This window comes from Ailuropoda melanoleuca, chromosome 19 (assembly GCF_002007445.2).
Source record: "Ailuropoda melanoleuca isolate Jingjing chromosome 19, ASM200744v2, whole genome shotgun sequence".
NCBI lineage: Eukaryota > Metazoa > Chordata > Mammalia > Carnivora > Ursidae > Ailuropoda > Ailuropoda melanoleuca.
The window spans coordinates 11535424-11561032 of record NC_048236.1 but is presented as its reverse complement, the minus strand read 5'-3'; the positions used below and the strand labels follow the sequence as shown (position 1 = coordinate 11561032).

Below are 25609 nucleotides of genomic sequence, written 5' to 3'. Positions count from 1 at the left end.
AATTTAATGCATTTTTGTTTTAACATGACTCACAGTAAAACAGATCTTTTCAAGGATTTAAATCTCATCCCGCAAGAGATGTAATAGTTCTTTCTGAATATCGGATAGGTCAAAGCTCACTTGGAAGACGTAGAATGAAATATTTTGCATTTTTGTTAAAACCAGAGTATGTTTCAAAGAAAAGAAGTCAAAGGCACAGATCTGGAAACAGTGAAACACAAAGTAAAGAGGTAACGCTCTTCAACCTAAGTAAGAATTTGCACCTCGAGACTCATCCCTTCATTCCCTGCACCTTTGAGAACCACACTGGGAGAATGGCTTGGATGACCTGGAAGCCAGAGGGCTGGGACAATGCGAATCCTGAGCAGGGGTTTCACGGGGCTGGGGGAAGGGCAGGTGGCATGGAGACAGGAGCAAGGTGAGCAGGACTGAGGGGTGGGACAGGCAGAGCACTCTAGGAGCCAGGTGGGGCCCTGGTGGGGGGGGGCTTCGACATTCTGTTGGAAGCCAGGGGTGAACGTTATGTTTACAGCCATTATGATAACTATCTGTAAGCCTAAAACCATAACCTAGCATCAGATTTGAGCACTTTCACTACACCTGCCAGAGGACGCTGCCCAAGCCACCTGAGGAGAGATGTGGCTGGGCTCCTGCACCAGCTCTGCATCCTACCCACTCATGCTGTCTTTTTCTACTCTCTCCACCTAAAGAGCACTGCCTACTGTTTTTATAAGAAAAGAAAAAAGGAAAAAGGAGCATGGAGGGGAGGGTAGGAAAACAGTGACAAAATGAAAGAGAAGGTAGGAAAGTAAGCTGACGCAAACATAGCTGCTACAAGACAACAAAGAGAGCAGGAGAGGATGGAGTGATCAGTGAGGGCCTGATGAAAGCAGAGAAAGCAGCAGGAAGGGAGGAGCAACAGAGATCTGCTGTTATCCTGCTAACTTGCTCCCCCCCACCCCAGGTGGCCTATGCCAAAGCTTTGCCCTGGGAGGATGGGGAAGCCTGGCCCAAGTGTGGGACACCTGCACCTACCACCACCCCCAATCTTTAGGGTGAGGTAAGATCTCAGCTTCACACTCAACCCCGCAAAGGGCACTCATCCCCCCAGTCCCACCTAGGCTTTTTCTAACCAAACACCATTTTCTCCCCTTCTCTCTCTCCCCCTCCACTTGCTCAAAGAACCCGGAGAGAAGGTTTCCTCCAGGGGTCCTTGGACACCACGGCAGAGGCATCAGCACACCCACTGCCAGTGGCTCGTCCCTACCCCTCACCGGACACCTCTGTCAGCCGACCCACCATTCTCTTTACCTCAGCAGGTTAAATGCCAATCATCTCCGGGTCCTGCATTTGCTTCCAAGTCCCTTTTTTTTTTTAGATCTAACATAAGAAAATCTCCACACAGTCCACCCCAATTACGAGTAAGCAGAATCTACCCTACTAAGTCTCTATGACACAGAAACCACACTATCCGTATCCACTTGAACGTGCAACCCACACTCACCAGGAGCCGGTTTTCTGTAAGAACTAACTCAGTGAGGCTTTCACAGTCCCCAACCGCTTCAGGCAACTGTGTGAGTCTGTTCTGATCCACCTTCAAGATCGACAGTTTCTTTAGTTTTCCTGTAAAAACATTATTTCAACTCATTAGTTATAACTGTCTTCCTAATCATCACTTGGTGTCTCTTATCTCCTGTTCTTTTTTGTTTTAAGTAGTTATTCATTTTTTTTTTCGTCACCCGGCTTTACATTATGCAACCACATCTTTCTCATTTAGATCACTAAAGGTGAAGAGTTAATTTTATCACAACATCAAAAACAGTCAGCAATTAGAAACAAATCATTTTAAAAGTCACTACATAAAAAATCGTATCAAAGCCAGAAACTTTAGAGTAAAACAAACAGCTAGCTCTTGACAGATCTTTAAGAACAGGAAATGTTTCCTGTACAAAGGAGACAGACTTTCTTCTTACTCCAAGAATCATCCTCACTAAAAACAAAAAATAAAGTGTGGTTTATTCTATCACCTAGGAGTGAAAGTGGCTTAGTGAAGGCTTCTGTAGTGGTTCTAGATATGCAGAATAAAATGGAAACCTTTGAAATGCCACATGAAGAACTGAGTATATTTTACTCAGGGCAGGAAAAGTGAATTTTCTGGTGGTGCCTGCAAGCCATGGAAAAGAGGGACGGGGTGACCACAGCTTCCTCAATGTCCCCACTGAGTGAAGGAAATCCTCAATCTTTTAGATTCTCATTTTCAACTATAATTCAAGGAATGAACCTACAAAGCAGATAGCCTTCATTATCTAATGAGAGAGGCTGGCATGGGGACACTGTCCCCAGTAAAATCAGAAAATGGCCTCTATCTTAAAGGAGACGTAAAGCTGAAGAAAAGAAAATATTGAAAAAATTAACTTGCCTTGCATGTTGTCACAGAGCAGGGCAGGAGAAACAACAGATTCGTAAGCTCTTTATTTAGCATAGTCGATAACCTACTAACACTGTCCCCAGAGGGTTTCCACCTGTCCTCACCGGCAGGAGAGGCACGGGCTTCTCCACAGGGCACCCTGACTTGAACACTTCAAGTCACAGGGAACTCATCCCTTCACTAAGCAGCCCAGGCTCATTTGTAACCCGTATTTCACTTATATCCTTTCCTTGCAGCGCTCTGAACTAGAAAATGCAGTAACGAATTGACTTCTCTTCTACAGGATGGCTTCTCAAATGCTTGAAGTCAGCCATCTCACGCCTCCTACTTCCTATCTCAGTTCCCACAACTGTTTTCGGATGCCACGTATCATTCTCACCGACCATCTCTACCTGGAGTCAAAATCCCCGTCAATTTTCCAACCAGTCTGAACCAAAAGGCACCGTCTGTGCTCCTGCCCAGTTGCTACGATCAGTTACTGCTTTCATCTTGACCAAATACCAGAAAGGAAGTGGTCCTCTGTCATACAGCTTCTCCAACTACTGAAAACCTTTCAGCAACTTCCTTTGATATTTTGAATAAAGATTAAACAAAGGTCAAAGACAGCAATCCTATGTTGACTACATAGTTAAACATAGTTTCTTACAACCTCTAAGTGGCTTTGCTACGGTGGAGCTCCCGGTCCTTGTCTGTTTATACCTTCCCTGCATTTATTTTCTCACATGGGACTGAATGACTTTATGGTAAAGGAAATATATGGACTAATTTATTTTAAAGGAAATGGCAAAGAATGGTGAGAGGAAAAGACTATTCTCAACGTACGAGAAAAGGCTCAATTCAAACACACCATTCTCCCCTAGGTCATGCAGTAAGGTCAGAGTCATATTCTCATAAACTATTTGGGAAACTCACTTATAAATTTCTTAGAGACTGCTCCCAGGCCTGAAACATATCTATTATTTGGACTAATCTCTACTGAAAACACTGAGACAAGATGCCAAAGAGACAGAGGAGTCAACACTTGGAAGTAATCATACCTACAACTGCTACCAAACCAGGATGACAGAACACTTGCCTATCGAGAAACTTCAGTTGCATTGAAAGTTCTTTGCATGCCTTCTTTAAGAACAAATAAATGACATGGAGACTAAAGGAGTCACATCCCCAGCACCTGAGAGTGGTGACCAAAGGATCAGAGGGAGACCCAAAGGCCGGAGACAACAGCCAGCATCTTTAGTAGGGAGTTACTTTCCATACTTACCGATGCCATCCGGAATCATTTCTAGTAAGTTCTGGGAAATGACTAAATCCGTTAATGAAGTCAGGCCACTGATTTCTTCAGGAAGTCTTTCCAACCTGTTTTCAGAGACATCTAAGCACAGCAGGTTCTTCAGATTTCCTATTTCCTGCATCAACGACACAGAAAAAGACTCATGCTTAAACCTGCCACAGTACAGAGGAATTTCTTACAGTGATTTTGCACAGTCAAATCCCAAAGTTGCCCAAGGATGTTTCTTTAGCGTTTATCTATATGAGAAGGCTGGAGTAAATTTCCAGACCCCTTTCCAATGAAAACGGGAAGCTGTAAAAATCACAGACACGGAGCTGGGAGGGATGCCAAGCCCTCCAACTTCACGCAGGCAAGGAATCATTCTCACTTAACAGATGAAGAGACTGGCACCAAGACAGACCAAATGATTCTATGGTTACATAATTTAAAATAAATAAATAAATAAAAGGAGTCCAGAATCCAGTTCTTCAAGTTTGGAATCAATCACTTCAATAAGCAGCTTATACTTCAGGGCGACCCTGAGATTTTCTCTGTTAAGAAACCATCTACTTTATATCTCCCATGACCAGTAGCACTTATTACAGCAAACATCAATGCAGCTGTACCCCAGCAACACTGGAGAATCCAGACCCACTGTCGCCTTTAACCTCAACAGGAGAAGCATCCTGCTTTCAAAGGAAACAGATATTCCCAGGAGCAGCAAAACTACCTCAATGAGTCCAACATTCTGTTCAAGAGATACCCTACCTCCCACTCACAAAATGCATGGTTTCTCTCTCATACTTACCTCCCCTCATCCTTTCCCACCACCACAATATTAAATTCCTCCTGTCATTACCCTCCACCTGGACCGTTAGCTCCGATCCTCACACTCTCTGGCCAAGTCTGCGCTACAAACTCTTGTTCCCATATTTCCCTCCTGTAAACACAGCTAGCTATAGGTATGTAATCAGACCACCCTTCTACTAAAAACATTAACATGTCTGGTGGCTCCTTGATATCTACATAAGTACAAAGCCTTCAATCTACACTTCCTTTGGTCTGATCCATTCTTTCCAGCTTCTCTCTTACTTAACCCATGCCCTATGGACCCACCCCTGCAATTCCTGTCTGTAGGAAACCAGGCTGCGCTTCTACTAATGTTTTTTTTCTTTTTTTTTTTTTAAGATTTTATTGATTTATTTGACAGAGATAGAGACAGCCAGTGAGAGAGGGAACACAAGCAGGGGGAGTGGGAGAGGAAGAAGCAGGCTCCCAGCAGAGGAGCCTGATGTGGGGCTCGATCCCATAATGCCGGGATCACACCCTGAGCCGAAGGCAGACGCTCAACCGCTGTGCCACCCAGGCGCCCCCTCTTCTACTAATTTTACCTGACCCTTGAAGGTGTTCTACTTTTTCATTAATTTGTTTTAACAATGCCTTTGTATCCTTTTCTTTCTGTCATTCATGATGATAGGAAAGTAATTCCGATTATTTAGACTATCTCATGAGTTTATAAACAGAAGTTTATAAAGAGGGATGAATGAGACATTTAAATAACCATTTATGACAAGATCACTGGAATCATGATTTTTTTGTGTGTTCAGGATGTGGCATTTTGTATTTGTACACAATTATTTATGCACATCTGTACACACACACACACACACACACACACACTCTTTCCCTGTCATGCCCCAGAGCTGGTGTACTACTTTCCTGATAACCTCGTGGTATTTTTATTCCCCATTCTGTGACTCTCAAAGTAACTAGAATTCTCCCAACCAGGATTTCTCATAATTTCCCAGAGAAATCTAGGTATTAACCAAATCTTCACCCACATTGGTTGCTAATTTGTCTCCTTTCCCCAAATGCAGCCAAGACCTCAGAAAGAGACTGCAATTAGTTCCTTCCTTCCCTTAGCTGTGAGTGAGGTCCTCATACTTCCAGTGCTGTAACTACAGCCATAACATGTTACTGAGTACTTTCTCCTAGTGTCAGACCTCCTGCGCTGACACAGCATTCCTCACCCAAAGTGCACAGCACCATCACACCTGCTTCCACTGGCTGAGCAGACACCTGAGCTTCTGATCTGCTTTAAAATATCGGCACCTAGACCATCATGAAATATACCGGACTTTAAAGACTGATTGTAAGATATATCAAAGAATAAAATTCATTAATAGTTAGACAAAAACTAACTAAGTGGAAAATGCTTGTTTGTTATTGCTGGGTTTGTTGGCTTATGTTTCTCTCATCGAACCAGAAGGCAAGCCTGCTTCTAGGGCCCCACAAGATGACTGTGTATACAGAAGTCTATGCAGACTCCATTTCATTTGGAACATGGTTCTCACATTTGGTCATAGAAAAACCTGAACACCATGACAAAACAGCTAAACCACAAGCAGTTATTTGCAAATAAAAAAAAATTGAAATAAGAGCATTTAACATTTCTTTTACATCAACTGTTACAGAACAGAATGTGGTCACGATCTTCCCAAAGCACTTGGCACATCACAAAGAGTGGCAGAAATGGGTACCATCTAAGAATCAGGAGTCCTGGCAATTTATAAATTTGCTGGGCTTGAAGTAAGCCACACGGGGAACAAGGATGAAATAAAATACAGACTTCACAAACCAAAGGATATATTTGCTGTCTTTTGAAATGGTGGGTTGAGGCTTTCAATTTTTCTACAGCAATGTAGCGTACTGAACGCTTAATATATTTTACCAAATGTGCTTTTTCAACCACTGTTTTTGGTTTTCAAGACCCCCTTCTAGAAAATTTCACATAGAAGCAGGGAATACATAAGTGGTGTCTGTGGTTGTTTTATAATTTGGGGGAAACAATGTGAAAACACCACTTACCTGAGGTAATTCTGACAGTTGATTTCCATCCAACCAGAGATCCTTTAAATGTAAGAGAGCTCCAATTGATTCTGGCTAAAACAAACAAAAAAACATAATGTTATGGTAACAAACACCCCAAGTTTAGTCTTCTACTAGGAAAGAGTACCAAATCAACAGTTAATAAATGGGTACAATAGGGGATGTTTGTTGGGACTTCTCCAATACAAGTCCCCCATTCTAAAAGCTCTCCCAACGCTCTCCAAGAACGCCGGTGGTTTCCATGCATGCCCGTCATCTCTAGTTCTGATCCTCCCCACCCCTACATCACAATTCTCAATCCGTATGAACTGAAGCACATTCTCTAATGTTGCCGAACTGTATCTCTGAAAATACAACCCTACAGAGTTCCCCTAAAATATGCCTGGATCACACCTAAGGACAAAATTAAATCCAAATCTCTCTTCAATACAGACTTACCAAATTATATATTTCATTGTTTCCTAAATCAAGTTCTTCTAGTCTCCGCAGCTGGGTAAGAGAGCTATTTAAAAAAAGAAGAAGGAACTCTTAGAGAGTACTTAGAAATGCTGAGCAATATGGCATGCCTCATTTGGATTCATTTCCAAAAATAAGATTCATTTGGACTGCATGGCAGTAAATATTACCAAGGAAAAACTATTAAGGGAAGGCTGGCATCTCCCAAACTTTCCAAAAGACACAGAATCTCTTTTTGACAAAGTACTGTAGTACTTTTTTTTTTTTCCCCTAAATACTTGAAGAAATTCATGTAGTACAAAATCCCCTCTTATTTTGCCCAGAGACTCACTCAGGAAGATATGTAAGAAGATTCTCTCTCAGTTCCAGGGAAGCCAGGTTATAAAGGCTAGAAATGAACAAAAGAAAAAATATATAAGGAAAATTCCTGAGATTATTTTTCCCATTCCCCCCTTCATACATACACCCCACAAACAGCAATTCTTAATAAAACCTCATATGTCACTTCCTCCCAGGAGAAAAATATCTATAACCACTCCCCCCACCCTCATTAAAAACAACCTATTCTCTACCTGCCAAGTTTTAAAATTAAAATAAAAAGAGAAGCATCATCAACGTAAGGCACCCTCATTTAAATACTTGTACACTGGATATGTGAAAATAACTCAGTAGTCATTAAAGATGACCACTCCCGGGACCAAGATAGAAGCCAAATATCTGCTTCCAGACTTTAGAATGTCAAATATGTGCCGTTACCATAAAAAACAGTAATGCCTTTAATCTCACAAAGATCAGAGCTCTTCTTCCAAACATCAGTGAGAGACCATCCCCGTTTGAAAGTAGTGGGCATCTCAGTCCAGAAGGCCCATGTGCTCTTCTTAAGATCACAAATTCAGGGCATCTGGATGGGTCAGGTCATGATCTCAGGGTCCTGGGATCTAGTCCCACATCGGGCTTCCTGCTCAGCGGGGAGCCTGTTTCTCCCTCTGTTCATGCGCTCATGCACTCTCTCTCTCGCAAAAATAAATAAATAAGATCTTAAAAAAAAAATAAAAGATCGCCAATTCAGAGTACCTGGAAGCAACAGTATGGAAATGACGGCCACTTAAATGCATCAAGGATAGAGTAAGAAGGCACCTCACGTGGTGCCCGGAACACGAGACTAATTCAGTTACGGGAGCTGTAATACTGTTGCTTTGATTCTTATGAAACGTCACAATGGCGCTTTTTCTGCAGATTCTCCTGCCCCTTGGGTGTAATGCATGCCTATCAGGGGCATGGTGAAAGGAGACACATGTTTTCCTCGCACACTGATGATTTGGGTGGAATCCTCGCAGGCGGCGGCAGCTCTGCCTCACCAGAAACCTCACACGCCCAGGGGACGTCAGCACGGGCACACGTTACTGATTCGGAGGGTAACGGATTCGTCCACTACTCCACCAGGCACTCTACTAAGCTCTGCACTAATCAAAAACTCAAGCTTCTGCTCATATCATCATAGTAATGTCCAGATTTGGAGGACCTTTCTGTGTGAGCGCACAGAACACAAGGAGTCAAACATTATCCCAACACTCTAATCTGCCTTAATCCTCCATTCTCCTTCCAACATAAAAGCCAGAATCATGGGTACTAACAAAGCTGGTTTCATAACATCAGAAAACGTAAATCTGATTTGCACAAACAGTATATACACATATGTGAAGCCTGTTTGCTTGAAAATGTATCTTGATGATGAAATGCACAAATTCTGTATCTCCTCCAATTTTAGAAAACTGAGTACTTTTCACAATTAAAGTGGAAGCAAACAAAACTCTTCAGAATATATTTTTTTTAAAAAAATCCAAATCCCTGCTAATAATTATGAATTTAATGCTGACATTCTTAAGAAAAAATGTAGGCCAGCGGGAAGTGGCAGCAATATAGCTCTACTTCCGGGGGGCCATGTGTTCACGCAGAAGACAGAAGAAGGGGAAGGAGAGGGAGGTGAGAAGGAACCACCCAGTGTCTATTTCCAAAAGCAACCTGTAGATGACGGTGATAAGTAACCTTTGGAAAGTGTCTGTAGAAGTGAACACTGAACAACAAAGGGTTTTGTTTTCACTTTTCATGTAATCCTTGGCCAGTTTCATTGGGGAGGTGGTAATCATTTGGCTATTTTCACATTTATATTTTAACAATCACTGATGAAATTGTCTATTTATTCAACATTCATTGCTCTCACACCAATTTTGATGCATGAAAGGCATACACTAATAAAAGCAGGAGAAAGTCCCTCTTTGCTTCACAAACTTTACCGGTAGGAATCACTGAATACCCCCTTTAAAAGCGGTTTTCTGCAGGCCTTGATGCTGAGATCCCACCTGACCTGGACACCTGTCCGCTGTCTCTGGCAGGAGGCGCGGCACACAGCTCCTCACATTTGTCATCTCTTGATTAGTAACAACTCCGCTGGGTGATGACAGGCCGACGACGCGATTAGGAATGTGGCACTTTGTGTCAATTCCATTAGAAAGTGGCGAAGGCACAATTCAAGTCTGATGGGAAGCCAAAACTCCCACCCTCACCTTAACACCTTCTTGAGGTGTCTCAGGGGCCCTCCATTCTCTGGACTTTCTTTAAAATTTCAGTTTTAAAAGCACCTATCAATACAGGGCAAATGTGTCATTCTTACCTTTGGAACCACACCAAGGACACTAGGACTTTTGCTGGTTTATGTCATTTTAAAAATAAGGCACACATTTTTAAATTATCTTTATATTTTCTCTTGAAGGTAAAAGGCACAGGCCACAGTTACTAAAGCCAAATAATGCTTGAGCAAAAATACTGCAAAAATGCCAGCAGACTTCCGGATGTACAGTTCTTGATAGCGTCCTGTTACAGTAAACGCATGGTTCTCACCACCACCACGCTAACGCCCAAGCAGAACATCCTGTTAAGCAAAAGGTTCTGATTCCAAAACTTCTTCGTTTCCACTGTTTTTGGACAATGGGGGAAATGGGAATGTAGGGTGTTATGACAATAAAAAAATACCTTTTTTTAACTTTTCAAAATTCAAAAATTAATTTAAAACGAAGTATCTAAAATAAAAGCTCTTCTGAGGTAATACTTGCCCATAACTTTCAACCATTTAAAACGAAGAAACTCAGACATTCTATCAGGCTCTGGGGACCCAGTGGTAAAGTGCCACCCAGAGAAGAGCACACGGAGTCGGGCAGCTGGAAGTGTCCCACCCGGGCTCCGCTCCTGGCCTGTCCCTCACGGAGGAGCAGCTGGACTGCTCAGCTCAGGTGCTCCACGTCTCTGTCCCAACTTCCCTGAAAACAAAGATAACTGGATCGACTATGGCAGTTAGGGAAAACTACATTTTCCATTTTCCCTTCAAGTCTAGAGAGCCAGTTTTGCCCCTTATCTACCCGAGACAGCCCCTCGCCCTGTGCAGCCAGGTCCCCATGCCCCGAGTCTGGGTGTTCCGAAAGACTGCAGCAGGACGCTGTTCATCACCGGAGTCCTGCCCACTACACAGGATTCCCTGGAGCGCAGTTCCTACAGATGGTGAGCTGCTGGCTCTGGCCAACTTTTAGAAAGAGAAAAGTTGCATAGTGTCATAGCAAGTACAGAATCCTACCAGCCCACTCCGAAAGGTGGTTCTCCAAACTGTTCTAGTAACAGCTGACATAAAAAGAGATCTGCCTGAACGCAGACTTGGACCAGAGAAATTAATACAAAACTCCATGAATAAATGAACGAATGAATGACCTCCCTTCTGAGTCTTTCAGAATACAGCATGCATCTTCAATCCGGATGTCAGGATAGTGCCTTTCCCATCACGGCAACCTATACAATGCAGCACAAACATCTCTGCCTCTCTTGTAGCACCAAATGAAAAAACATGCTCTGGCAAGAGCTGGGGTGCGGGAGTCAGACACAGTTCTGTCGGCTTCTGAGACCAGGCTCTTAATAACTAGGTCAAGAGAAACAAGCAGACTCGAACCCCATAGGACTTTATCAGCCACTTCAGTTAAAACATAATAGTATAGAGACAAAAGAAAACATCGGGTGTTTCTAATACCTTTACAAATGTGAAAAAATGAGACACTTGAGATGCAATATGAGAATGACTGGTCTTTAACACTTCAACCACTAGTAATGATACCAGCAGCTTACTAGATGATAGATATTGTTGAAAGTGCTTTACAAGAATCAACTTTGTGGATGAGAAAACTAAGGCAGCAAAGTATTCAATAGCAAGTTTTCCTTTCACCTTCCTCCCTCATCTATCCAGTTTCCCACCACCGAGACCCTTTTCACTGAAAATCACCCTTTTTTGTTAATTAGTTATGTATTCATCCAGTTTCCTTTTATGCAAAGACAGGGAAATATCCTCCCCGTCTTCACATGCAAGTTTTCCCAGACACACCTAGCACTTTGCTTTGCTCACACAGATTTTTTTAAAAGATTTTATTTATTTATTTGTAAGAGAGAGCGAGAGAGAGACAGACGGACAGAGTGAGAGTGAGAGCACAAGCAGGGGGAGTGGCAGGCAGAGGGAGAAGCTGAGCAGGGAGCCGGATGCTCATGACCTGAGCCGAAGGCAGATGCTTAACCACCCAGGAGCCCCCGCTCGCACAGATTTTTGTCTCGTTCTTATTTGTACATATCAGTTCTTTTTTAGGTAACTGTATAGTATCTCACTTCTAGATATACCTTAATTTTTTTTAACCATTCCCGCAATAACAGATATTTTACTCTTCAATTTTAATATCAATTTTACTCTTTCATTTAAAATGAAATTTCTGTGTAATACTGTCGGAGTGACTTCATCCCCTTCCTATGAAAAACATGATTTTCTATTCTCCCTGTAACTTCTTCCCACCATTTCTACCACCCAAATGGGGTAAAACAAAACAATAACAATCACAAAACGAGCTCTTACAGAAAAAGAGTATGTTGAAGCATTTCTCTTCAACACATTAATGCCTAATGTTTACCACAGTTCATGATAGCAGGGACAAAAGTTATAATGTAAGTCAGAATGGAGGCCATCTGTATTTTTAGGATTCTATTTCAGGGACTGGATGAGTGGTTACTTTAAAGAATTTACATCTGTTCTCCACTATACTTTAAAAATCCCCTTTTAGTCCACTTGGATTTTTTTTTTTTTCCATTTTGGTGACCAAAGTCATCAAGAAAATAAAGAATAAAATAAATTGAGGTAAAACAACTATAAAATCATTAAAATATACAATCTGTAAACATTTATGGCAACACTACTTGACTGGAGAAAACAACATTATTAGGGACAGGGAGAGTTTGCTTATATATTCATAAATTTTCTGCTTTTTTAATATCAAATTAGTATTTAAGAAATCTCTGGTAAAAAATTTCCTTATGGTGGCTTTGCTCTAGAAACTTCCAAAAATCTTTGTTTTTGAAACAAACATTTTATAGAAATTCCTAGGCCTCAAAAAAAGAGCAGTAAGATTTATTCCTCTCAGGCAGCATGCACTAATACAACATAGGTAAGTGGCCCAGTCCTAGGCCTTATTAGTAAGGCCCACTCAAATTAAGGTCACCATTCCCAAGGGTAGCAAACACAAAATCAGACCCACACGCTCTACTGCAACCTCAGGGAACACAGAGCCTGTCTATTAACAGATTGCATAATTAAATGTTTACTGATAATAACCATTTTGTCACTGACAGTTACGTCCTGGGCACCGTGCCAGTCCATCATATATATATATATATATATATATATATANAGCAAACTTAAACAGAGTAGAGATATCTGGATATATTTAGACTAACTTACTTTGTGTTTTTGGGTTTTTTTGTTGTTGTTGTTTTGTTTTGTTTTTTTTGAGGGTATGTTTCTTTAGTGGCCAAGGATAAGGAATCTCACAGAGACAGATACATAAAGACAAATGCCCCCAGATGGAAACAAAGGCCTCTCAGATTCTCAAAATTCTCTATGAGTTCCCATCGGAGTCTTGTAACTCAACTTTGCTCCCACTCCTTGTGATCTGACGGCCTTGGAGGCTCTGGCTATGTGTACCCACCTTGTCACCAGGTGTGAGTAACTGAGGCAAATGACCTCAGCACGTTACTCATAAGGCTACATTAGAGTATTTCCTGCAAGAATAAACTAGGTCTCCCAGGTACAGTCTCAAACTTCAGCAACACCGGGCTTCAAGTTGGCCTAAGGATCCATCACCACTAACTAATTCTAGAAAACTGTCATCACCCAAAAAGAAGCTTCAGACCCATCCGAAGTTATTCCTTATCCTGGCACTGCTCCCCTGACCCTTACCTTCCCCTCCGCCCCAGGCACTGGCAACCACTAATCTAATTTCTGTCTATGGTGGATATAGGCATTTGCCTATACTGGATGTCATTTGAATGGAATCGTACAATATGTAGCCTTTTCTATCTGGCTTCTTTTACTTAGCATGCTTTTAAGGCTCATCCGGTTGTAGCCTGTATCGGTACCCCAATATTTTTTGGCTAAATATTTCATTAGACAAATATACCACATTTTGGTTATCACTTCATCACTGATGGAAATTTGAGTTGTTTCCACCTTTTGTCTCTTATGAATAAAAGCAGCTAAACATTCATGCCTAAGTTTTTGTGAGGCATGCTTTAAACTGTTTTTGGTAGTGGAATTGCTGGGTTATAATGGTAACTATGTTCAACTTTTTGAGGAAGGACCTGCTCCCCCAAGTGAGGGCATGCATCACTTTCCATTCCCACCAGCAAAGGATGAGGGTTTCAGTCTCTACACATCTTCACCAACATTTGTTGTTTTTTTTTTTTTATTAGAGTTAATGGGTCTGAAGTGGTATCTCATTGTAGATTTGATTTGCATTTATCTGATAACTAAAATGATGTTGAGCATCTTTTTATGTGATTATTTGCCATTTGTATATCTTCTTTGGACAAATCTTTGCCCTTTTTTATTTTTTTAATTGGGTTATTTAACTTTCAGTGTTGAGTTGTAAGAGTTCTCCATATATTCTGGATACAAGACTCTTACCAGATACATAATTTGCAAATATTTTCTCCCACCTGTACGTTTTCTTTCCACTTTCTTGATAGCGGACTTTGATGCACAAAAGTCTTTAATTGTGGTGAAGTCCAAATTTATCCACTTTTTTTCTTTTGTTGTGTGGGCTTTTGACGTCACATCTAAGAAACCACTGCCTAACCCAATGTCACGAAGATTTATCCATTTTCTTATAAGAGTTTTACATTTAGGTCTCTGTTCCATTTAGAACTAATTTCTGTATGTGGTGTGAAGCAAGGGTGGGACTTTATTCTTTCACATGTGGATGGATAGTCAGTTGTCCCAACAGCATCTGTTGAAAAAACTATCCTTCCTCACTAAACTGTTTTGGCACTCTTGTCAAAACCAGTTAACTATAAATGCAAGGGTTTATTTCTGAATTTCTTTTTTTTTTCTTTTTTTAAGATTTTATTTATTTATTCGACAGAGATAGACAGCCAGTGAGAGAGGGAACACAAGCAGGGGGAGTGGGAGAGGAAGAAGCAGGCTCATAGCAGAAGAGCCTGACGTGGGGCTCGATCCCATAACACCGGGATCACGCCCTGAGCTGAAGGCAGACGCTTAACCGTTGTGCCACCCAGGCGCCCCTATTTCTGAATTTCTAATTCTATTCCAGTGAACTCTGTGTCCATCCTCATGCTAGTACCACACATCTTGATCACTGAACCTTACTAGTTAAGTTTTGAAATCTGGAAGTGTGAATCCTCTAATTTTGCATGTCTTCTTTAAGACTGTTTTGGCTATCCTGGGTCTCTTATATCTCCATTTGAATTTGGGGATCAACATGTCAATTCCTGCAAAACAAAAAAGCAGCCAGCTAGAATTCTGATGGGGATTGAGTTGAATCAATAGATTAATTTGGGGAGTATTGCCATCATAACCACACTAAGTCTTCTAATCCATAAACACAGGATGTCTTTCCATTTATTTAGGTCATTTTTACCTTCTTTCAACAATGTTTTGCACTTTGCAATATATGTGTCTTACATTTCTTCTGTTAAATTTATTCCTAAGTATTTCATTCCTTTTGGTGCTTTATAAAGGGAACTGTTTTCTTAATTTCATTTCTGGTTTGTTCAGTGCTAGTATACAGAAATAAAACTGATTTTTACATTTTAATCTTGTGTCTTGTAATCTTGCTGAATTCATTTATTAACTCTAATAGCTTTTTGTGGATTCCTTAGGATTCTCTCTATATAAGGATTCTCTCTTTACTTTTTGAAAAATAAAAAAATTCAGTGTGGGATTTACTTGAGTAGAAATTGATACAACTGGTCTCAAGAAAAATATTTCACTAGCGTGTTTTTTGAAAGACAAATTCTTCACACTTTGTACCAACATTGAAACTCCTTAAAGCAAAAATATCCTTCCTGGCTTTACCGGCAGAATCCTCCAAGAGATTTTAGAGAGAGTAAAGCAAAAAATCACTGTTCACCAAACACTGTTTACAAGGGCATATGTGAAAAGTCGATATTATTCAGCCAGTGTTCTTAAAGCCTACCCAAGACTGAGAATTCTACGAAGACCCTAATGAATGCTTCCCTCCTTGGCTCCTGCCCTCCCATGCTAACTGGCAATTTCAGTGATATGTAAAGTTATTTACTTAATTTTACCCCAACATTTTCCAAACGGGATATAAAGAGGTCGTTATAAAGTACATACATGTAAAAAACTTCATGAAATAGAAAATGCAGCTTCTTCATGGAAGAATCTAAGTTCGAATTCCAATTCTTCCAGCCACCAGCAACACAAACCTAGGCAGACGACTTATCCCCATTTCACAGACAAAGCTAATGAAACTCAGAATGGTTACCACTAACCATGAGTAGGCATGCTGTACTGACACGTGTATGTGCCTAACAGAGCACCCACCCCCTTGTAAATGTCAGCAACATGGCTCCTCCAATTCCTTGGTTTCCTTCATCACATGATATAAATACAGCTGCTCTCAATGATCATCAAAATTAGCTGTGAGCTTTCTGGCAACAAAAGCAGAAAAAGAAATGTGATAAATGTCAGAACTGGTATGAAAAGGAAGAAACCTGGGGCATCTGGTTGGCTCAGTCGGTTAAGCATCCAACTCTTGATTTTGGCTCAGGTCATGATCTTGGGGTCCTGAGATCAAGACCCCCTCAGCTGGGAGTCTCCTTGAGATTCTCTCTCTCTCTCCCTCTGCCCCTCCCCCTAGTCTTGCTCGCTCTAAATAAATAAGTGAATAAATAAAATCTTAAAAGGAAGAAGATTACCAGTTCTTCCGGTGAGATTTTTTCCCCCTAAAAATACATATTAAAATCTCTCTCTAATGGCTCCTTTTATCAGGGAAATTAAGCAATATTAATGGACAATAATTATTCTTTGTTAGAAGGTTTCAGAGCAACGGAAATACGTTGTTTTTTTTTTTAATAGTTGTTTCTTTAATCAACTATATAGCATTAAGGCAGAAAAGTGACTGCGTAGGAAGAGGCCAATGTGGTCTTCACAAAGCTTTAAGAACCTAACCAGGTTGCCTACAACATCAGGTTGGAAGCGAGCAGAGTGAAGGAGGGAACACTGTGCGCCTGGTCCCAGGTACTCATTCTGCATGTCTGAGCAACACCAGGGTCGGTACAGACACAAAGAGAGTTTAACAACCAAAGACTCCCCCACTTTGAGGGTACAAAGTGATCCAGGTGCAAACACCTGGACAGGGAACCACGAAACTTCTGTGTACAGATGGAGGACTACGTGCTCGTTGCGTGGGCCGTGAAGGGTCGGTCAGGGAACCTGTGCATTGAGGATCGACCTTGCCTCTTCTCGTCATTGGAGAAGGCCTGACAAGAGAGGCATTTTTCCACCATTTACTGAGGACAAACCTCGGCCTGTTGGTAAAGAGCTCACTTTCGTGAAAGGCTTTGAAGCTTTGCGCGGGGTTTGGGCAGAGCGTGCTGGGTCTCGGTCACGGTAAAGGCTCCGCGGCGCGGGCTGCTACAGTTAGCAAGTGCTACCGGGCTTCTGCACGGCGGGCTCCACACTTGACTTGGAAATTACTTACTGTAGACTTTTTTAAAGCAAATATTAAAGGCAACCTCAATAAAAAAAAATTAAAAAGCTCCTAACAGAGCTATGCTGGCACAAACAGGGATCAGCAGAGACCACCCACCGGAGCACGTTTCTCTCTCCACAGCGCCGGAGAGAGACTGCACCGCAACCCTAGGGACCTGAAAAAGCAGAACTGAAGAACTGCGGAACATTCTCTCCTAGAATAGGGGTGCACACATACTTAAGGACACAGATGTGCTTTTAACTTACTGCTTTTTTAAGTAAAAAATAAAGCATTTAAAAATCTCTTATTAAAAAACATTTTTTTTCTGGGCTCTCAATAGCGAGAGCACTGTACTATGTAGCAAATCTTTGGTTTTACATTTGGGGACAAAACAACTGGCTCTAAATTGTTTTAATACTTGGTGTAAAATGGCTATACTAAGTGAAAAAGTTCTTCACAAGTTATAATGACTGAAGCAGAACCATATTCTCAGCCTCATTTATTAAATCGTCATACTAATTTTTAAAAATTTCTCCTGCTTATGGTAAGGTTTTTGTTGAAATTCTGCTGATAAATCGCCATTTCCCTGACACCAATCACTTGTTTATGAAGACTAATCAGCGGTTGCTGTGTTTTTGTATTTTTAACAGAAGAGTTTTAAAAATCACAATCTGTTGAAGGTGAGTTAGTTTTTCACCCATTGTTAATCACCTTTACTTTGAAGGACAAGGTAATGTGCTGACGTGCCATCACAGAAAAGGGTCAGCAAATCTGGGACATTCTTACGTTTTAGTAGAAGGAAAAATGTGACTTTGCATGAGGTAACCAGTGTACTGTTGTGTGGTTCAAAAGATTTCCATGATTATTCCTCATCTCACTGCAAAGTATTATAAGGATTCTCCTATTTGAGAAACTTGCTTTATTAAAGTAACCGCACTGATGGTGCCTGGCTAGGAAGTGTAGGACGAGAACTGCGGCGCTTTGCAGCCCCCTTGAAAGGACGACAACTTGTATGATGCCGGTTTCCTCCCACACACTCCCCAATATCTGCAACAGTGCACTCAAGGATTCAGGGGAGCAACAATTTCAGGCTATTGTGCACTGGGGCGCCCAGGGAAGCAGCAGCCAATGCACAGTAGCATCACAGAATACTTCACACTTGGGAGAGACACAGCAAGACTCGACATCTGTTAGACACCGTGTGAACCACAAGCTCAGATGGTTCAGTTTCCACCCTAGACAGCATGACATTCCTTCAAGGACATTGTATCTTTGCAAAGCTGGGTTTTCAGTGACAAAAGGCACGTACCAGGTGAAAAATCAATCTGGAATGGGAAAAGAAGCGGCAGTCTGAGAGGCTGGGCACTGCCCAGCAGGGATCCACATCCTACAGCAAACATTTGACAATGTTTAAAAATGAAATAAAAGTATGAAATAAAAAATGAAATAAAAATTAAAAAGTAATACTTTTTCAAACAACTACTAGGTAGTTAGGACAGAAATACTTAAGTTGGGTAGACTCACCTATTTAATAAAGGGAGCAGTTGGATATCACTAGGGGCACTAAGAAAATGTTACTGTGCCCCCAAGGGCCACGGGAGCCGACGGTGCTGCAGTGGCAGTGTGTTAGGAGTGGTGGGAAACACGGGGCGGGGACCAGGAGAGCCGTGCTCCAGCTCCAACTTCACCATCGACCCCCCCAACACTCCTCCAATTACCCGACCATCGGCAAACCAAACACACTATGGGACGGATGCTCACTGGCGACCCCGGCTCTAAGGCATGGCAGTTGGCCTGCCCTAAAGGCTTCGTGCTCTCCTCCAGGCGGGACTCTCCTGCCCATCGTGAGGGGACCCATGTCCTTGAGGAATCCATAGCTTTCCCAGTTCATGCCAACAGTGTGCTAGGCGCCGAAAAGAGAAACTGATGTCCCATATTCAGTGATGCTCAAAAGGCAGACACGGAGGGGGCCGACTCATCTGACCAAAAAGCGGAACTAACACACGCAACAACTCCCACTGCAGAATCTACAAAGATAACAGGGAGTATGATCATTCAGACAGCCGTTTTGTGGCCTTCTCAAAATTTTTTGGACTATTAAATGTTTGTGCCTTATTTACAAAACCATACTATCTCTGAGTAGTTGTTTGGTTACTAAATATTTTGGTTCAGTGCTCTAAAGAAACCATTTAGGAATCCTCTGGGAAACTGAAGAATTGTTTTCATGAGGAAAGTTCATAAGTTTCAAATAATGACTTGCTTAAAAATGTAGTATACTTATTATGCATATATATGCGATTTACTCAGCAATTCACCATTTCCACCGCTTCAAGGGCCTTTCCAGCATGGTCTAGAACACCAGAGGTGCCTGATGTTCTCTAAGGACTCTGTTCTTTGTTTTTACTAAGTGAGAACTCGCTGTTACTTTAGCATGCATAAATCTTAAATCCAACAGGTAGAAACCATGGAGTCTCTCGCTTTGGTTAAAAAAATAATGACAAGCAGGAACAGAAAACTCCCTATTTCCCATTTTCACAAATTGACCTAATAGGAAATAGTTGATTCACTTATCTGCCCCATATTCTTATTTCCTGGGTGATGATTCACCATAGGGTACAAATTCAAAGTGACAGTTTGTTTTGGAAGCAATCAGTATACATAAGGCTATAACAGTAACACAAGATGATTACATCCAAAATCAAAACAAAACAGAACCATACCCTTATTATTGACAGAATATGCAGGCACACAAGAAATCCTGAACACTGACAAGAACAGTTACAGATACTAACTGAAAAGATGGAATAAAGGATATGCAATTTATTCTAAAATGATTATTAAGTAACACTTTCCATTAAAACAATGCAGTGGGGAGTGACGGGGCACTTTTGTTTACTAAGAATATATTTTCTCTCAAAGCATTCAGGCTTTTTAAAAAAGATATGAATTGAGGGATAGAAGGGGTGAACATGCAGGCAGTGGTAGGCTGAGAAAGAATGGGAAGGAGGGTATCAAGGGAACTAGATTCCAGAGATTCCTGAGGAGGAAGAGGAGGAAGGGGAGTCAGTTTAGGTATTTAAATGGCTATTATATTCATTAGAAATATATGAATCTTGACACGACAAAAGTGGTAAGTCATGAAATCCACAGTAAAACATTGTTTCCTCTGTAACAGATCCCATAAACTCAGGGAGGACTGGGGGCTTCCTGTCTCCTTCCCCTCCTGAGACATTAAGGACACAAATCTGCATCAGCAAGTCTACTGACAAAATGTTTAAACAGCTTGCATCTCAGAAAAGCATGAACTTGCTGGCTGAAACAGGGGTCAGCCGGTTGTCTTCCTCCCGAATAGGAGGGAGAGGAGGGGGCAAAGTTGTCTGTGAAAAACAGGCTACTTCCACACACCTCTGGAAAGAGACCCTTTGTGGAACAAAGTACAGTTCTCAAAAACGAAGTTTCTGTTTTGTCTTAGAACTCAGGCAGGACAGGTGAGCACAAAAGAAATCTTTTATGACACTGGGGAACACTGGTCCACTAGCTTTGGCCAGCCATGCTGGGCTTTTAGTTTAAGTGGTAAAGCATGAGTCACCAGCCTGACTTAACCCACTGTGCGTCCTGGAGGTACGGAAAAGATCTGCTGAGATAATTAGTTCATCTAAGGGGATGAGTAAGAGAACATTTTTATTTCTCGCCATGGCCGTCCTCCCCGACCTCTAAGCCAGGAACATGGAAAGGTGCCCATCCCACCCCATCGATCTCCCAATTCCACGCCTGCTCTCCAAACACACCATTCCCACCTGGTGTGGACAAACACTGTGGACAAACACTGGCGGACACAGCTGTTGTTCAGGGGGTACCTACTCCAAGTTTTCAATAAAATCGCCGAGAGTCATAGTTCCTAACAGCATTCATTAACCACCTATATGACCAGTACTATTTTGTTTGCTTAAGTTAACTACTTCGGAATCCGACAGTTTGGAGAACATGTCCAAACAAATTAGGTTTTTCACTAGTAACATGTAGCATTATCCTTTTTAACCAGTAAAATTTAGGGGTAACTGAAAGCAAAAAATAAATACTGGAGTCTGGCGATGATCTTTCTTGAGGGTGAGATTCGAGATTGGATAAAAGGCTTTCTGAGTAGAAAAATAAGAGCTGTAAAAGAGAAGGAGGCTGGAGTTGATGCTATAAACCCCCTTTTGCCCTGATATACACAAACCTCACATAAAAACTTACTTGCCGATATTTTCAGGCAGGGACTGCAGTGAGATGTCATTTACAGAAAGACACGTCAAATTCTGTAATTCGGGAAAGCTTTCGGGCAATCTGAAACAGCAATGACAACAAAATGTTGTTAATTAAAAAAGAAAAGTGCATATACAGTGTATACTAGACATAAATATGATGATTTCTCCCAGTGTGCTAATTGAAATAACCTCCTAAAAATTACAGTATAAAAGGCATGTCTGCCTTGTCTTCCTAGACAGAAGACATCGATAAGGAAAAAAACCAAGGCTCGGTTTACCTAGAAGTACAGAGGCATGACAAACGCTTGGTGGGGTGATCCAGAAATAATTACAGAGGAAAAGATACGCAAGCTCTCAGAATGAAGGAGAAAAAATGCTGTGCCACTGCCCAGTGCCTCATGAAAGAAACAGATAACCAGCTGATGCGGCGAAAAGTGCCTATGAGTGTAAACACTTTATTGATTAGCAGAAAATCAAGAGAAGTTTAGCCCGGAAGATTATAATTAAACACAGGACAGCAGCTTAATAATTTTTTTTTCTGTAGATTATAATACCCAGGGCAAAGCTATGGATTACTCAGAACTGATCAACTGACAGCAATTGCTGCTTTCTTAATATTTTTCTTTTAACTCGATTTAAGATGCCAGTCACTTGACATAATTATATGTTTCACTATGTTCTACACAAAAGGAAATTTTTTATACTTCCCTTAAAACTCTACTGAAGAGTGAGGTTTCAAAATAAAAGTATTCAAAAACTTACAAAGAATGTTCCCTTTCAATATTTCTATGGTTACCTCCAGTTACGAGGAAAAAGAAAACTAAAGTTAAAAAGAGTTCCTTGCATCTAAAATGCCAAAGGTCCTTATAGGTAAATCTGCTGATACAGACAAGAGAACACATGACTCACATGGGGGTGGGGGTTGCGTAGGGAGGGAGGACTCCTTGCTTTAGTGATAGTTTCTATACATTAGAATCTTTCATTTTTTCCCTTTTTCTAGGTTCCTTTTTTAAAGAGCAAATTCTAGGTTACTGTTTGACATAAAATATAGGTAATCCCAAACTTCAAAAGCAAATCCAGGCCGTGCAAGATGAGAGTTCTAGGATTTTATTACCACAGAAGTACATTCTCAGGAATGGTTTCGACAGAGTAGAAACCTCTTCCATAGTGTAACAGAGGTAAGATTTTTTACTTATACTTGAAAAGATGCAACTTAATCTGTTACCTGAGTTTCCACTTAAAAATACTCATCATTTCATAATTTTAAAACTAACTAAAATGATCTTAAATATAAGGAAAATGCATTTTTAAATGGCTGACTTCCTTTTTTATTGGCTATCGGCATGAAGAGCCAGACTGCTGTGTGTGAGGAGGAAGCACAGACTTCGGGCTAGGAGAACGGGATTCAAGTCTGAGCTGCAGCCCAGAAGCCGCATCATCTCAGAAGGTCATTTAACCTCTTCGCCTCGTGTCTTCAGCCATAAAAGAAGTAGGTCAAACTCAATAATTTTTCAGTCCTTTCAACTCACAGATAAGTTGTCTTAATTCTTAAAGGAGTGCACCTGCCAAATCAAAAAGGCTTTACTCTAAGAAACCTTCCAAATGTGAGACCAGGATAAAAACTGAGTAAAGCCTCCTACAATGTGGGTGTGTTCTGGTCCAGAGAGTTCTGAGATAATGCTAAAGTCATGTGTCAGCAGGCATTAGAAAAGGAAAACTAAAGAGGTAGAAAGGGGGATTAAGCAACTGAATGGCTAAAAAAAAAAAACAAAAAAAAAAACCCTCCAGGGCAGCATAATGAGTATTTCCCAGCTGCCTAACCCTACAAGCTGCCTTAAGGATAAATAGCTTAGTGCAGTTCAACAAACACTGTGGAGTGCATACTCCATTCTAGAAATTAAGGTAGAGCTGGAGATAAAATGATAAACAATAGAGGAATATAAGTTAACTTTCTCAGTTTAACTGGGGAGCCTTGCTCAAAGCAATAACTTAAATGTAAATTTCAAGTATTATGAAAAAAGTACGCATAGAACATTTCAGAAGCCCAGCAGAGAGGACTCTGGGGGAGTAAGCAAAGGCTTCCCAAAGAAATGTCACGCTAAACGTACACCTTACAGGAGCGTAGAAAGAGCAGAGAGTGAAACAAAGGACCTATGAGCACTTGTAACAGCCAAGCATGACATCTGACACAGGCAACTGAGGGCAATGAATGTGGAAAGGCAGGCCAAGTTCAGATACAGGCAAGGCGAGGCTGCATAGCACCTGGAGGAGCAGGACTTTACCTCATAGGAACAGGGAGCTACAGAAAGGTTTGAAGAAGACGGACAATTGTATGGACGATGGTTAAGAAAGAAGACAATACTTGAGGGCAGTGATGAGTTAGAGCTTACTACATTTACTATATTCCATAAAAACAGATGTTGTTAGTAACATAGTCACTGAAATTCAACAGAGGAAAATCAAAAAATATTTTTAAAAACATATTTACTTCTTAAAAATAGCAGATATGGGGAAAACAACACTAAATAGACATTCCCTGGCATTCCATACCCAGAAAGACCCAAGCAATGGGTGATATTTATCCCAAATCTTAACCTCATCTCAATTTTCCTATATGCCTTAAAAAAAAAAAAAAAGAAGAAGAACAACAGAAGGGACGAGTGAAGTGTACCTTTCTTCTGAGGTTGCTCAGAGAGTCTAGAAATCATAGATACAGGCACACCTGGCCTAGAGATACCTCTGGAACTTTTCCTGAGGACTGTCTCTGCACTGCCAGGTGAACAACAATTCAGGTAACCTGGAAACACAGGTACCTGGAAGCCAGTGATCAGTGGCCTCATGACTCAGCCAGGAGCCTCAAGGAGGGCCTCACAACAGTGCCACCGAGGTACGCCCAGGCCGTGTGCTGTGTCATACTAGAAGGAGCAAGACCGGAATCAGTAGTAAAACAGTGACAGGTGGCTCTAGTGGAGGAATAGTAACCAAGAAATCCTCACAGCTATTACTAAAGTAAGGAAATAGTGGTGTTGGCAGTTTTTGTTTGTTTGTTTTAAAGGGAGAGGTGGAGGAAAGTTGAGATAGTAAATATGTTTCATTACTGGAATGGGAAAAACATCCCTTATTAGGCCTTCTCCTCGGGTAACTAGAGGGTAAGCTCTCTGGGAGTTTAGAATTCAGTCTTATCCCACAAGACAAGATAATCAAGAGGGTATTGATGAACTACTCCAATGCTTCACACGGCTTCAGAAATGTCGTCCTCATTCCCGGTTGGTGTACTCCACTGTGCCTCCCCTCGTCCCCTACCAATATCCTTTTAATGTTCCATCAGTAGCACAAGTGTGCCTTTAACTGCACAGTGCCATTTATAAATAAGTATCTGTGAAGATCAAACATCCTTGATAAAAAGAGCCATCCATCTAGGTACCCCCACAATGGGTGACCAGGGTGTGTTCGTAGTTTGGTCCTCAAAAAGGACAGCCTTAGTACTATAGAGAGCAAAGCAAGCCAAAAGGTTACCTAGTCAGTGGGTTTCCGCTGAAGTCAGCTATCTGTAGTGCTTTACAGAATGAGATGCTTTCTGGAATTTCAGGAATATCTGTAGGAGCAAAGAAAACATCTATCATTTACCACCACTGTTAATACTTTTCACCATCCTCAAGATGGACCTCTATTCAAATGTGGCATGGATTTCTAAAGTATTTTTCCACACTTATTTTATATTTTCTTTCCTAATAGTAGATACATTCTTAATAGAAGCACATTAATGAAAAAATATTAAAAAACCAATACACATGGATGGATCTTGAAAGCATTATACCAAGTGAAATAAGTCAGAAAAAGACAAATAATGTAGGAACTCACTTATATATGGAATCTTAAAAACAAACCTAAAAACAACACACGGAAAGAGATCGGACTTGTGGTCTGAAAAACTGGATGAAGTTGGTCATTGGTACAAACCTCCAGTTAGAAGACAGAGAAGTAGTGGGGATGTAATGTACAGCAGGATGGCGAGAGCTCACGCTGCTCTATACTATATCTGAAAATTGGTAGAGGAGTAAATCCTGTGGGTTCTCATCACAAGGAGAATATTTCTTTTCCTTTCTTTTCCTTTTTATTGTATGAAATGATGGATGTTAGCTGAGTCTACTGTGGTAATCATTTCACGATATATGTAAATCAAACCACCATACTGCACACCTTCAACTTATATAGTGATGAATGTCAATTA

The 25609-nt window shown here is 41.1% G+C and overlaps 1 protein-coding gene across 1 annotated transcript in view; it reads right to left on the bottom strand.

The window, feature by feature from the left end:
* LRRC1 (leucine rich repeat containing 1) overlaps nucleotides 1-25609 on the bottom strand; it is a 128119-nt gene that overhangs the window by 21341 nt on the left and 81169 nt on the right. Inside the window, exons 4-9 of the mRNA XM_034648297.1 lie at nucleotides 21368-21457; nucleotides 7375-7431; nucleotides 7026-7089; nucleotides 6567-6641; nucleotides 3690-3834; nucleotides 1505-1623 (exon numbers count right to left, since the gene is read on the bottom strand). Coding sequence (XP_034504188.1) covers nucleotides 1505-1623; nucleotides 3690-3834; nucleotides 6567-6641; nucleotides 7026-7089; nucleotides 7375-7431; nucleotides 21368-21457 — 550 coding nt within the window. The remainder of the gene's footprint in view (nucleotides 1-1504; nucleotides 1624-3689; nucleotides 3835-6566; nucleotides 6642-7025; nucleotides 7090-7374; nucleotides 7432-21367; nucleotides 21458-25609) is intronic.